The sequence below is a fragment of the Quercus lobata genome, chromosome 3, assembly GCF_001633185.2.
Source record: "Quercus lobata isolate SW786 chromosome 3, ValleyOak3.0 Primary Assembly, whole genome shotgun sequence".
In the NCBI taxonomy this organism is placed as follows: domain Eukaryota; kingdom Viridiplantae; phylum Streptophyta; class Magnoliopsida; order Fagales; family Fagaceae; genus Quercus; species Quercus lobata.
The window spans coordinates 73,807,379-73,820,964 of record NC_044906.1 but is presented as its reverse complement, the minus strand read 5'-3'; the positions used below and the strand labels follow the sequence as shown (position 1 = coordinate 73,820,964).

The 13,586-nt window shown below is 34.8% G+C and overlaps 1 protein-coding gene across 1 annotated transcript in view; it reads left to right on the top strand.

The window, feature by feature from the left end:
* Positions 1–9,838, top strand: part of LOC115979057 (serine/threonine-protein kinase dst1-like) — a 29,392-nt gene extending 19,554 nt beyond the window's left edge. Inside the window, exons 10-18 of the mRNA XM_031101014.1 lie at positions 4,397–4,452; positions 6,224–6,305; positions 6,828–6,956; positions 7,104–7,254; positions 7,678–7,831; positions 8,288–8,513; positions 8,960–9,160; positions 9,239–9,324; positions 9,456–9,838. Coding sequence (XP_030956874.1) covers positions 4,397–4,452; positions 6,224–6,305; positions 6,828–6,956; positions 7,104–7,254; positions 7,678–7,831; positions 8,288–8,513; positions 8,960–9,160; positions 9,239–9,324; positions 9,456–9,555 — 1,185 coding nt within the window. The 3' untranslated portion in view covers positions 9,556–9,838. The remainder of the gene's footprint in view (positions 1–4,396; positions 4,453–6,223; positions 6,306–6,827; positions 6,957–7,103; positions 7,255–7,677; positions 7,832–8,287; positions 8,514–8,959; positions 9,161–9,238; positions 9,325–9,455) is intronic.
* Positions 9,839–13,586: the final 3,748 nt, after the last annotated feature.

Here is a 13,586-nt window from a genome sequence, read left to right as displayed (position 1 = left end):
GAAAATTAGCCTTGAGCGCTTTTCTTTAAGATCTTTGTGTTCTTTGCAAAGGTGCCTAACGACCTATTAATTTGTTTTAAGCAACTCACATCTCATTTAATGCTAACTGCCATTCTTTTCTATTGAAGTATATCCTTTGTTGCTTCCTTAATTGACATGTCCTTTCCTTATTTCTGGTCTTCCTCTTCCTTTTTTTCGTTCCATTAAGTTGAATCAACTTTCTTCTTCTCATTGATGCATTAGTCTCTCTCCTCTTAACATGACCTAATCATCTCAAGTGACTCTTCCTCATCTTTCATCAAAAGGAGACACCCCAATCTTTAAATGAACTTCATTGTTTTGAACCTTGTCTTTTTGTTCATTTCTACTTATCCATCTTAACATTCTCAATTTAGTTGCATTCAGTTAATAGGTATTTTATGACCACACAACACTCTTGATGCACTTTTATACTTCATCTACCCACTCTTATTCTATGATTTACATAGGACTAAGAGTTATACTTTTTAGATACTGTCTAATGAACTCAACGAAACCCCAATAAGACTCTTGAGAGCTTCTTCAAAACCCTACACCTAGATTAAAGGGAGTGAGACTGTGAAATATACTTTTTTAATAAGTAATTTCTTAAAAAAAGAGCAAAAAGGGCGCATCCCCTAGTACATGGGAACTACACAAAAGAAGAGCCTAAAATAAAAGAGAGACCAAATCAAGGTTGGATATGCTGACATATACTGATAAGAAAACCGTGGACTTGGCAGATATTTACAGTTCTGCTAATGCACAAAAGAAGTCTTATAACTATCATATGGAAGACTCTTTTTTGATAGGTAATAAGAGTATTATTAAACAAATTGTAAAATAGAAGAAAGCAAATACAAGGTGTTCATGATGGTGAACACAAGGAAATGCAACAAACAACAAGAAAAAACTTAAAGTGCAATACTAAGAAAAGAAATAAACTCCAAGATAGTGGAACAATCCTCAAAAGAGTGCCGATTTCTTTCCGTCCAAACAATCCACATCAAACAGCCAAGAACCATATTCCAAATGTCTGAATTAAATTTACCCAGCCAATAGCTCCAACAAGACACCAAGCTTTCCACAGAGCCTGGCATGACCCATTGGGTTCCAAAGATCTGAAATATATAAACCCACAGAGAGTGAGCTACAGGACAATGGAGGAGGAGATGATCCACAATTTCCTCATTTCGATGGCACATACAACACCGATTCACCAAAATGTGTCCCCTAAGCATAAGATTATCCAATGTAAAGATCTGCCCATGCACCGTTGTCCACACAAAAATGCCACCCTCTTAGGGATCTTAGCTTTCCAAACAGCCTTCCATGGAAAATTGGAGGCAGCTACACCCTTCATGTTATGGTAATAGGACTGGGTATCAAACTTTTCATTCACGTTGAGACACCAATGAGAAGTGTCACTCCCACCACCCCTAGGGATCCGCGATTGAGTGAACTCAAGGAAAGAGAAGGCAACCTCTAATTCCCTTTCATGAAAATCCCTATGAAATATCAAATTCCAAATTCTATCGTTTCCATCCTCCTGGAAGCATAATACATCAAAAATGCAAGCTTCCTTGTCATTAGAACACACATTCAACTGAGGATAAAGCCTTTTAAGTGAGTTATCTCCCACCCACTTATCATGCCAAAAAAGAATACGAGTGCCATCACCCACCACTAGGGCCACATGTTTGGAGAAATTCTCCCAACCATCATGAATACCATGCCATAGACCACATCCATGGGCCCTTCCACAAATTTTAGCCGTCCACCCCCCTTGACCCTCTCCATATTTAGTTGTAATAACCCTCCTCCAAAGATGAGTGCCTTCTCATCCAAACCTCCATAACCATTTCCCTAACAAGGCTTTATTAAAATGCACTAACTTCCTGATCCTCAAACCCTCCATATCTATCGGTAAACACACCTTCTCTCAAGCCACCAAAGGATATTTGAAACACTCCTTTGAAGATCCCCATAAAAAATTTCTCTGAATATGCTCCATTCTATCAGCCACAGCTATAGGGATGACAAATAATGATAGATAGTACGTAGGAAGGCTAGAAAGAGTACTCTTCAACAAGGTAAGTCTACCCCCCTTTAATAAATAAAGACGCTTCCAACCTGAGAGTTTCTTCTCCATCCCTTTCAATATAGGATTCCACACAGATGCTGTTTTGTATGGGGTGCCCAACGACATTCCCAAGTATTTCATAGGCAAACTACCCACCCTACATCAAAGTATGGTAGCCAAAGTATCTATATTTCCAACCTCCCTAACTGGAACAATCTCACTCTTCCCCACATTAACTTTCAAACCAGTAAATGCTTGGAAGCAAGACAAAACCAGCCTAATGGACAACACCTGATCTTTAGAATCATCACAAAACAATATGGTATCATCTGCAAACAGCAAGTGTGAAATGCGTACCCCTATAGAGTTAGTTGGCCCCACATGAAAGCCATGAAGCAGACCACAATCTTTAGTTTTCTTCAAAATCCTACTTAGTACTTCCATAATTAAAAGGAAAAGAAGAGGGGACAGCGGATCACCTTGTCTCAACCCACGAGAGCTTCCAAAAAAGCCAACCGGAGAACCATTCACAATAATAGAGAAGTGAACAGTGGTTATACAAGCCTTAATCCACCCCCTTCACTTCACCCCAAAACCCATCCTATCCAACAGATAGAACAATGCATCCCAATTCACACGGTCATAGGCTTTCTCAATGTCCAATTTGTAAACCACCCCGGGGACCTGACTCTTCAATCTGCTATCTAGGCACTCATTAGCAATAAGCATTGAAACCAAAATTTGTCTCCCACCAACAAAAGCATTTTGAGACTCAGAGATGTGACTATTTAGCACAACCCTCAGTCTATTTGCCAACACCTTAGACAGTAGCTTGTACACACTCTCTACCAAACTAATAGGCCAAAAATCCTTAACATCAATTGCATTATGTTTCTTGGGAATTAGAGAGAGAAACGAGACATTTAAAGACCGTTCAAACATTGAATTCCTGTGAAAGTGCTCAAAAACAGCCATGACATCCACCTCCACCACACTCCAACATTTTTGAAAAAAAGCCATGGTGAAACCATTTGGCCAGGTGCTTTATCCCCCTCCATCTCCGTCAAAACTTGGGTAACCTCTTCTTTAGAGAACTCCCTCTCCAAGGACAACCTTTCATCCTCTCTAATGTAAGCAAAATCCAGTCCATCCACACTTGGACGCTAGATATCTGTCTCTTTGTAGAGATTTTGATAGAACTGAACCACCTGAGATTGTGCAGTAGAAACATCCTCATATAAGAACTTATTTAATGCTTGACTCCTTGAAACTGGATTTTCAAAATTAGGTAAGCTTTGTCTCCACCAGATTTTGTAGGTTGGCCCTTCTTTTTTTTTTTTTTTAAGTAATAAACTTCATTGAAAATTAGTAATAGGGAAAATAAAAACAAGGCACACAGGCAGTGTGCTAAAAGCCAAAAAAAAAAAAAAAAAAAAACTAAAAGGGAATGAAAGTACAAAAATCCATCATATCAGGAAGAGAAATGAAATTAACCACATCCGAAGCATTTGCCCATTCAAACAAATTCTGAAAGAAAAAGAGCTTCAACTCATGAATCAACCTTTCATCCCCTTCAAAATATGTGTATTTCCTTCCCTCCATATGACCCATTAAGACAATAGGGGATCATACTCCAAAGCACCTTAGTTTTGGTCTGTGAAACTTCTGTGACCAACTAGCTATAAGTTCCACCACACTATTATGTATGTTGGCCCTTGTAACTGGATCTCCAAAATTATGTTAGACTTGTCTCCATCAGATGTTGAATGTTGGCTCTACACACTTCTAATTGTCATTGTCACCAAGCAGAAAACATACTTCTAATTGTCAAAACTGGAGTCTTTCTTAAAGATTTGGTTTGATACACTGTGTGTTTGATATTTTTTTTCCTCTTTTCGTGAAGTTATCTTCACTTCTCAAAGAAAGGAAACAAATAGTCAAAAATGGAATAAGCAACTGGATCCTTTTTCACATGGCTGCACAAGTTTCTATCTCATCTTTATTATGTACTTGAATACTCAGTTTTAGCAATTTCTTGAAAAGATAGAATTGGTTCATGAATAATATTAGGGTTTGTTACTTTAGATCACTGAAACCTGATTCTGTGTGTTTTCCACCTTACACGGCTCCTTTAATAACTTACTGTCAGTAACTGGTCTTTACAGTTTAAGAATAATGTTATTTTCTAACTTGCTTGCTGATGCACGTTGGATAATAAGTGAATCTGTGGCATCTATTCTGTCTTATGCAGTGATGAGGAAATATATATTGACTTATTTTGTTTTCTGTTGGTAGGTTTTATTCATGATATCCAGTGAGCCAGCTCCGATGCTTGAGGATAAAGAAAAATGGTTTGGTTTTAAGTCTATTATATTCACATATTCTGTAACAGTTATTTTCAGTGCTAACTTGCAAGTTTAGAAGCGCCTATATGAATACAGAATGCAAAGCATTAGAAGAAAAAGCACTTCTTACTCTTAAATATGAAATTAAGTGCACCTAAATTGCAAAACATGCACACCTTTTTTTGCCTAGCATTTAGAGCCAATAGATATTTTTTAATTAAGAAATTATGTAATTTAATTGAAAATTATGGCCGGATCTAAAACCAATTATAATAAACTGTTGATTAGTTATACCAATGCTTTTCTCACTGTCTAATATACCAAACAAAATTATGTTTACCTTTATGTACTAAAACTCTGGGATTTAGTTGAGAAGAAGACACCAAAAGTTCAAGGGACCTTTTTTTTGGGGGTGGTGGGGGGTGAAGGGAGCTGCTTATAATTTTTTTTTTTGGTAAGTTACACATGCTTAGTGGGTCTTGAACCCATGATCTCACCGTCCATTATATTATTATGGGATTTGGAAGCTCATTGGCTTTTACAATTTTGTTGGGTTTTTTTTTTTTTTTTTTTTGGGTGGCAAAAAATTCAAAAGATGTATACAAGAACAAAAGGGACATGCCATTTAAAACAGAATAGCGTGCTTGTCTAGTAGACCCAAAGAATGACACATGCAAAATGTGCACTTTATTTTGATCATGCATGTGCTTGTGTTTTGTGCCTAGAAGCCCTAGCCTCCACAAGGCCTTTGTGCTTGAGTGCACCTGATAAAAATATTGTGTGCTAGACCATAAATCTTTCTTATCTCTATATTTTCCATTAAATTTGGTCGGCATTAGTATGATAAAATATTATGTTAATCCTGTATAATCCTTGTTCAATCACCTTTGGTCACATGGTGGATTTAGGGTTTTAATGGAAAAGAGGAAGGGTCTTGATTTTGGTGTATGGAAGAAGGAAAAAAGAGCTGTGTGGTTAGGTGTCTACAGGTTAGCTTAAGAGTTGTGTTTGTTCCAGGAATGTTATCAAGGTCAGGAAACAGTGGGTGAGAGAGAGGCAATGCTCTTCCTCTCCAAATAGAGAAGAATTTATGTTGGTCATCTCTATGATATCGTTTTTAGACATCTTAAGAGCTCATGCTTATAACTACCCAAAGTTTTGAGAATATATGTAGTTGCTACATGACTGTCTTGACCCTTCAGTGGATATATATTTTTGTGTGTGTAATGGCTTGCTGGAAGCCTTGCTAAGGTAAGGGTGGGTGAAGTCAAACCTTCTTTGCTTCCATTTTCCTTGAAAAGACATTCATGCATTAAAACTCAATTCAAGTACAAAATTAATCATTTAACATTATTCCAAAACTATATATAAAATACATGAATCAACACAATAAGTATGATAATGCTCTCTAATAATGTTATAAATATGCAAAATGAAGCTGTTTTCACTAGCATTTGGTCTCTAATCTCACTACTAACCCAAATTCAACTTGAATCAAGTTCAGTAGTGCTTTTAAGTAATTCTTTGTAAATGTAGCAGCTAACTCAACGAAGTTTTGATCCTATTATGATTCTTGAAGCTTTGAGTTTTGTAATTTACATTGCTGCTTCTGGCTGGAGCAATACAAGCTGTGGTTGTTCTACTTCAAGCTCTAGCAAGAAGTTTCTGAATTTATAGTGGTTCTTTTTACTTTCATTGCATACATGCCCAAATCTTTCTGGTCTTTGTTATGACATTTCTCACTTAAACCATTATTAAAATGTATCTCCTTTGGCAGGTCTCTTTTGTTCCATGATTTTGTTGCAAAGTGCCTAACAAAAGAACCTCGTCAACGCCCTACTGCATCTGAGATGTTGAAAGTATGTTATGTAACATGTCTATATGTATGATAAAAAAATCACATTATGGAAAAAATTTGGTGCATTAAATTTAAATGTTACTTGTACTCCTCTGTTCTTGCATGTTAAAATATAGTAGAGCTTAAGTATTTCCTCATATTATTGTCTATGCTGAGTAAGTAATCCAGATATTGTTTAAATTGTTTCTGTTTTGGCATGCACATGATCTTGCTTGGTTTTGATACATAACTTATGGCTTGGATGTTAAAGATTTAAGGCCTCCATTGTGTAGAAGAATTTTACAATATTTCACCGAAACTTGTTCGGAGTAGGCTATAGAATGTAATCTATTTATGACTAGAAGAAGCATTGATGTAGCATTACTAGCATTGTGTATGGGCTAATGTTCCATAGAGCTATGAGATCTTGTACATTTCTTTTGCCATAAATCATTGATGATTAAGAAATTGTTTTGTGCATATTTTGTTAAGTTCACATGTGTTCATTCTGACTTGAGCTATGTTTTCTATATTTATAACTTAGCACAAATTCATCGAGAAATGCAAATTTGGACCCTCTGCAATGTTGCCAAAGATTGAAAGGGCGAAGGAATTTCGGGCCTCCATGGCTTTTCAAGCACAAAATCTTGCTCCAACTTTGCCTGGAGACAGTGTATGTTGAAATTTCTCAATTGTAGTATCTACCCCAATCCATTCATCCCTCTCTTCTTCCTTATGTTCCAACCCCCTCCTCCCAAGGTGTCTCCTTTTACGAGATATTTTTTATTCATCTTGTTTTACTGTTTTGAATTTGAAATAGCCACTGGAAGCTCCAAATCGGAATGATGATTATGGAGATACTGTTCCATCAAGGCCTTATAATATTGGGCTTCAAGTTGCAAATGAAGTGCTTGCACCTAGCACTTTGAGGAAACAGCACATATCAGATGGTACAGAACTTGGTGGAGAAGGTATGCATGTCTTACATCTTATGTCATAATGCACATATTCTAGTCTGACTTTAGACTATGATTCAAGCAGTGAAACTAAGTTTTGTCAGAATATCTTCAGAAAATTAATTGGCTGATTGGTTTTGATTCAGTTGAGTATTCATGGTAATGAACATCATCATCAACTTGAATATAACCATTTGGGAGTAAATGAAAAATGTGAACCAAATTTATGAATTAAACTCATCATAATGTTAAGAAACATATTTTGATACCAGTAGAAAGCCAAGAGATTTTCATGTTTGGATTACATTTTTTAAATTGTCTGCATAAAGCATTGATCAGAAGTAATTGCTAGCCAGCAGGTTATAACATCTTGCTGGATAATACTGTTTTTACCTGAGCACCATGTCTTCTGATGTATGTGAACTCCATGTATGACAGGTAATTTTGGCACCGTAATAGTTCATGGGGGAGATGAGATAGATAAAATGTCCACTCAGATGCTATTGTCCAGTGCTACAGAATCCTCACCTGCTCTTGAACATGTTGAAAACCTTTCTGCTAGTGGCACGGGAAACGAATCAGCTGCACCCCAGTACTCTCCTCACTATTTATATCTGATGTTAATTTAGGCACCTATATCTAGCTTTGTTATCCCTCCCTTTTCTTTTTAAAGTTGCATTTCAGGCTATTACGTAAATGATTCTCTTTTAGGATATATAGTTGCAGACACTGGTTTTGCAAATATCATCAAAGTTGATTTGAATTTGCTAAAAAAAGAAACTTTTTTACTTAAAAAAAAAAAAAGGAACTTTTGTGTTTTACAGTATATATTGTTGTAGACTGATTTTGCAAATTTCCTAAAATGTGGTTAGTTTATAGTTTATTATGTTATGCAAATGCTCTTAATATATATCTCTGCTAAACTGTCATCCTTTGATGTTAATTCTTTGTTTATGTGGTACTTAAAATTGTGGTTTTCATTTTCAATTTGAAAAGTGTGTTTTTGAATGTTCAAGGGTACACCAAATTTATTGGGATAATTTTTCAGGGTGGAGAATATAAGAGGTGTTGATGTTAACAATACATTGGTTGGAGAATCAAATTCTGTTACACAGACCATACGGGCATCTTCTGACTTTGTATCTAGCTCTACTGAACAGATCCTCAAGACAAAAGGTATTAGCCATGAGAAACTTGGGGGTGGCAGTAGTATAAGAAGTAGCACATTGAAGAATGATACTGTTCACCGGAAAGCTTTTGCATTGCAGGATAAGGTAATATTTGAACTGAATTCTATATTTACCAAATGATAAGTGAGTTGTACTTATATATTGCGTACTGCTTTAGAAGTAAGCAATTAAAAGGCCACTCAGAATTATTTTAAGATACAGGATTATAAATGTTGGAAGTTTTTGCAGAGACTCAAATGTTCAGTTATTATGAACATTAGATTTGGATTATTCGCATATTGAAATGTAGACCATGTTTAACTTAGGATTTATTGACTTGACATTCAGGATGGCTTGCTTCTTCTTTTTGTTTGTAATATAATTTGTTTGTCACATAGCTTACTTTTCATGCAGTTGGATTTTGGACTTTTGTTTTACTTGTTCCCATTTTGCTCTTTTTCACTTCTTTTAGGAGCCTCAGAAAATGATTATTTCTGTGGCTGAAAGTTGGGGCCTGCTAACCTATGTTTCAATGTCTATGTCATTTGCAGCTTTGGTCCATATATGCAGCTGGTAATACAGTACCAATTCCATTCTTGAGGGCCACTGATATATCCCCCATTGCTCTCTTGTCAGACAATGTTCTTGGAGGTATGCAGCGGGACAAAAGCGAAATTGTAGCTGTTGAGGCATTGAAGGAACTCTTTACTGGTGATGGACAGTCTAAAAAGGGCCGAAGAGGACAAAATGAGGTTAAACCTGTGTGTGTGTGTGCTCGCACTCTTGTGTGCCATTTGATATGGGTTTCTTATCTGTTTGATGTGCTGCAGATGCCCCTTCCTCCAAGCGTGTACCAGAGACTCACTTCAAGTTCTACCCTATTGAATTTGGCACAGGCTTTAGCATACCACAAAATGTAGGGCTTCTTTGCTTGTCCAATTATGGGGTTATTTTTTTTTCGCCCATCTGAAAATATTGACCTTACATAAATGTCTACTTTCTTGTTGGGGTATATTGTTTGATTTCTCTCCTGATATTAATTTGCAGGTGTTATGAAGATATGCCACTCCAGGAGTTGCAAGCAGCACAGGAGCAACAGACCATTCAAAGTCTGTGTGATACACTAAGAACTATTCTGCGGTTGTAGGTTGGCATTTTTATTTATTTATATAGATACAATATATTTCAAACTTATGATTTCCGCTCAATGATGATTGCTCATTATTATAAGACCAAGACACGAATTGATTTTTGGTATAAGCATTTAATTCTGTCTTATGTAATTTTTGATTTGTTTCTTCATCTATCCAGTTTTGTTTAAGTTCTGGAAAGGCAAAGGCAAAGGGTGTAGTTGTAGCCTGACAATTATTGCCGCAATTTTTTTATTTTTTATTTTTTAAATTTTAAAGTAGGGCTTTAGCTTTATCCAATTTGTAAATTCTCAAATGCCTTCTCATCTCTAATCAAATGTAATTTTTTATTGAGATATTTGTCATGAAGTCCTAAAGAACACGTTCGTCTATGATTGAAAACTCCTGTTCATTTCCCATCGATATATACCAAATTGACCTGACCCTAACGCTGGAGACAGAACCTCGGATAAGGCTGAAATGGATTTTTCGTCTTCTAAATTATAAAAGTAGTTTTTTATATTAATTTTTTTATCTTTTCGTCATCTTCCATTAAATTTATTTCAAGTCATCTATAGATTATTTCTAATCTTTTAATGAAAAATAGAGTAATTTATTATTTAGGTTCTTTTTTGCTGATTTTTTTCTTCTTTTGCTGAATTTATTATTTAGATTCTTATTACTATGGCGATACATTGTAATTAGTGTTAAAAAAAAAAAAAAAAAAAAAACTCAAAGTTTGCTTCTTGTGACAAATTAAACCTTGGTTTTTCAATGTAATCTTCTATACTACTATTTAAGAGACTTCTCTTATTTAGACTCTCACTTTTGGATGTCCAAAATATTCATATCTCACTCACTTCAAGTTTCCAACTAACATGGATAAATACGTAAAAAACCAACTATTCTATCCTAATTTTTTTTTTTTTTTTTTTTTTTTTTTTTTTTTTTTTTTTTTTCAGAAGAAAAAACTACTAGGCTCATCCATCCAAAAAGTGATATGTCTATAATATTTTCACAACAAATTATAGGTGATAAGTTTTTATTGGTTCTAATTTAAACCTACAACTTAAGTTACTTTTTTGTCTATCTATAACAACCAATAACAAATTACTACTTAGGATTTGTTGTGAAAGTGTTTGTGAAAACGTTGTGGAGATAGTATTTCTCCATCCTTCCCACTAAGTCAGCGATTTTTTTTTTTTTCCAAGGCTTACATGTTTCCTTTTTACTCTTTTCTTTTTTGATTTTACGTTTCCCCTTGCTCCCTAATATATCTCACTGTTTGGTGTTTTTATTTTTATTTTTATTTTTTTCCAAATCAATTCTTCTTTATTTTGAATTTGAAGGGAGGATATAAAATAATTAAATAAAAACACTCCTACTATAAATTCGGTCCTATTTGTATTATTTGGTATGTTCGGTTTTATTCGGTCCACTTTGGTTTTATTCGGTCTACAGTGGTTTTATTCAATCCACATTGGTCTTATTTGGTCCACTTCAGTCCTATTCGCTCCATTATGTCCACTTTAGTCATATTCAGTTCACATTGTTTCTATTTGGTCCACTTTGGTTTTATTCGATTAACATTGGTTCTATTCGGTATATGTCAATCATTTTCAGTCCACATTGGTCCTATTCGGTCCATTTTAGTTCTATTCGGTCTACTTTGGTCCTATTCGGTCCAATTTGATTCACATTGGTTTTATTCAGTCCACTTCGGTCCCATTCGGTTCTATTTTGTCCACTTCAGTCCAATTCGGTTCACATCAGTCCTATTCGATTCACATTGGTTCTATTCAGTCCACTTCGGTCCCATTTGGTCCTATTCGGTCCTATTTGGTTCACATTGGTTTTTTATTTGGTCCACTTCAGTCATATTTGCTCAATTCGGTCTTATTCAATCTACTTTTGTTCTATTCGGTCCACTTGATCCTATTAGGTCCCTTTGGTCCACTTCAGTCCTATTTGTTCCTATTCAGTCCACTTATCAACTACAATCCTACTCGGTCCATTCAGTCCACTTTGGTCCTATTTTGTTTTATTCGATCCACTTTCACTCTATTCGGTTCACTCATTCCTATTTGGTCTAATTTGGTCCTATTCGGTCCAGTTCAATTCATTCGGTTCTATTTAGTCCATTTTGGTCCACTTCAATCCAATTAGATCCATTTTGGTCTACTTTTGTCAATTTGGTACATTCGGTCCATTTTTGTGCACTTACATAATGGATAAAGACATGTTTGGGTTAAGAGCATATATATATATATATATATATATATATATCATTACTTTTTATTATCTACTATTTGTGTACCCGCATGATGCGCAAAAAAATTTGGCAATTTGTATGTTTTTATTTAGTGAAAAAAGAAAATAGCAGATGATACTTATAAGTAGAGGTATGCACGGGTCAGGTTGAGTTGAGTTGAGAAGTTTTTTCAACCCAACCCATCGTGGTGGGTTAAAAAAAAAAACTCAGTCCAACCCAACTCATCATAGGGGTTTAACCCAACTTACGTGGAACGGGTAACTACTACTAGTAGTACTATTATTATTATTGTTATTATTAAATTGAGCGCTAGAACATTCCTACAACAAATAAGAGCAAATTTATAGCGAAGTAATCTTGAACATTACACCAAACCAATACAAACTATACTAGGAGAACTTAGGGTTTGAGTTTTATTTAGGAAAGAGGGGCAAAAAAATAAATAGCAAAATTATATAATATATTTTTTTAAATTTAAATATATATTAAATATAGGCAGTTTGGGTTGGGTTAGGTGGGTTTGTGACTCTTATGACCTAAACCCAACCCTAATTCATTGTAAAAAAAAAAAAAAAAAAAAAAAAAAAAAAAAAAAAAAAAAAAAAAAAAAACTCATAACTCAACCCAACCCACCAACCCCTAAAAACCACCCAACCTGGCGGGTTGGGTTGGATTGGGTCGGTTTTGGCGAGTTGGCGGGTTAGCTGTACACCCTTACTTATAAGTGTTAGTTTCAAACCTTTCTTAAAATGATGTGATTATTTTCTAAAAAAGTATAGTCAATACAATATATTATATTTTCTAAACTAAGCTATTTTTATTTGTTATTTGAAAGTGTTTTTTAATTTTTTCAAAGAAATATAATGCATTTTACATTTAATTATTATAAGACTAGATGTTTTGTAAATAATGTAATGTGTGGTTGGAATTTGTTTCTAGTTCTTCTTACAAACAGTCCATCTTCTATAAGTATTGAATAGCCTAAAGTGGAAGAAGATATGACTAAACCTATCACTTGTATTGGAAAAAAAAAAGATTTTAATAAAATAAAAAAATGTAATTTTATCAAGAACCTACCAACATTACTCTGATAATCTAACATGATTGTCAATGAAACAACTCCTCTTTTTACATAAACCTCTCATTCCAAAGCATTACTGAAGTGGACTAAAATAGATTGAAGTGGACCGAAGTGGACTAAAATAGATTGAAGTGGACTGAAATGGACAAAAATGGATTGAAATTGACCAAAATGGGCCCAATGAACCAAAGTGGACTGAAATAAACCGAATAAACTAAAATGCTATGCTAATATAGCTTAACAAGAGCTTAGCAATAGTAAATGCTACTACACTTTATGGTCTACGTGAAGTTCATGTTAATAATTCTAACGCCACCTAATCTCATAACATGCTGACATGGTCAATTCTGAGTGGTAGATATATTTTCTAACCACTTTTATTTACATTGATCCACTATTTTTTGGTCCACCCATGCATTAGCTTATTCTAACCTTTGTACTTAAAAAAAAAAGAAAAAAAAATCCAAACCTTTGTATTTTTTTTTGGGTAAAGAGGCATGTTGTTAAATTGGGGAATTTTTTTTCTAAATAATGATAAGTATTAAAAAATTTAGTTAGTTGTCACATTGCAAAAAAATGTTGAAAACTAGCATCTCGAGTGTCTAAAACTTGAGTTCCAATATAAAACTCGAGTTTTTAAGTCTCGATTTGCATGTGGTGGTAGCTGAGGTGGAGGAAAAGTCCATGTAGAACTC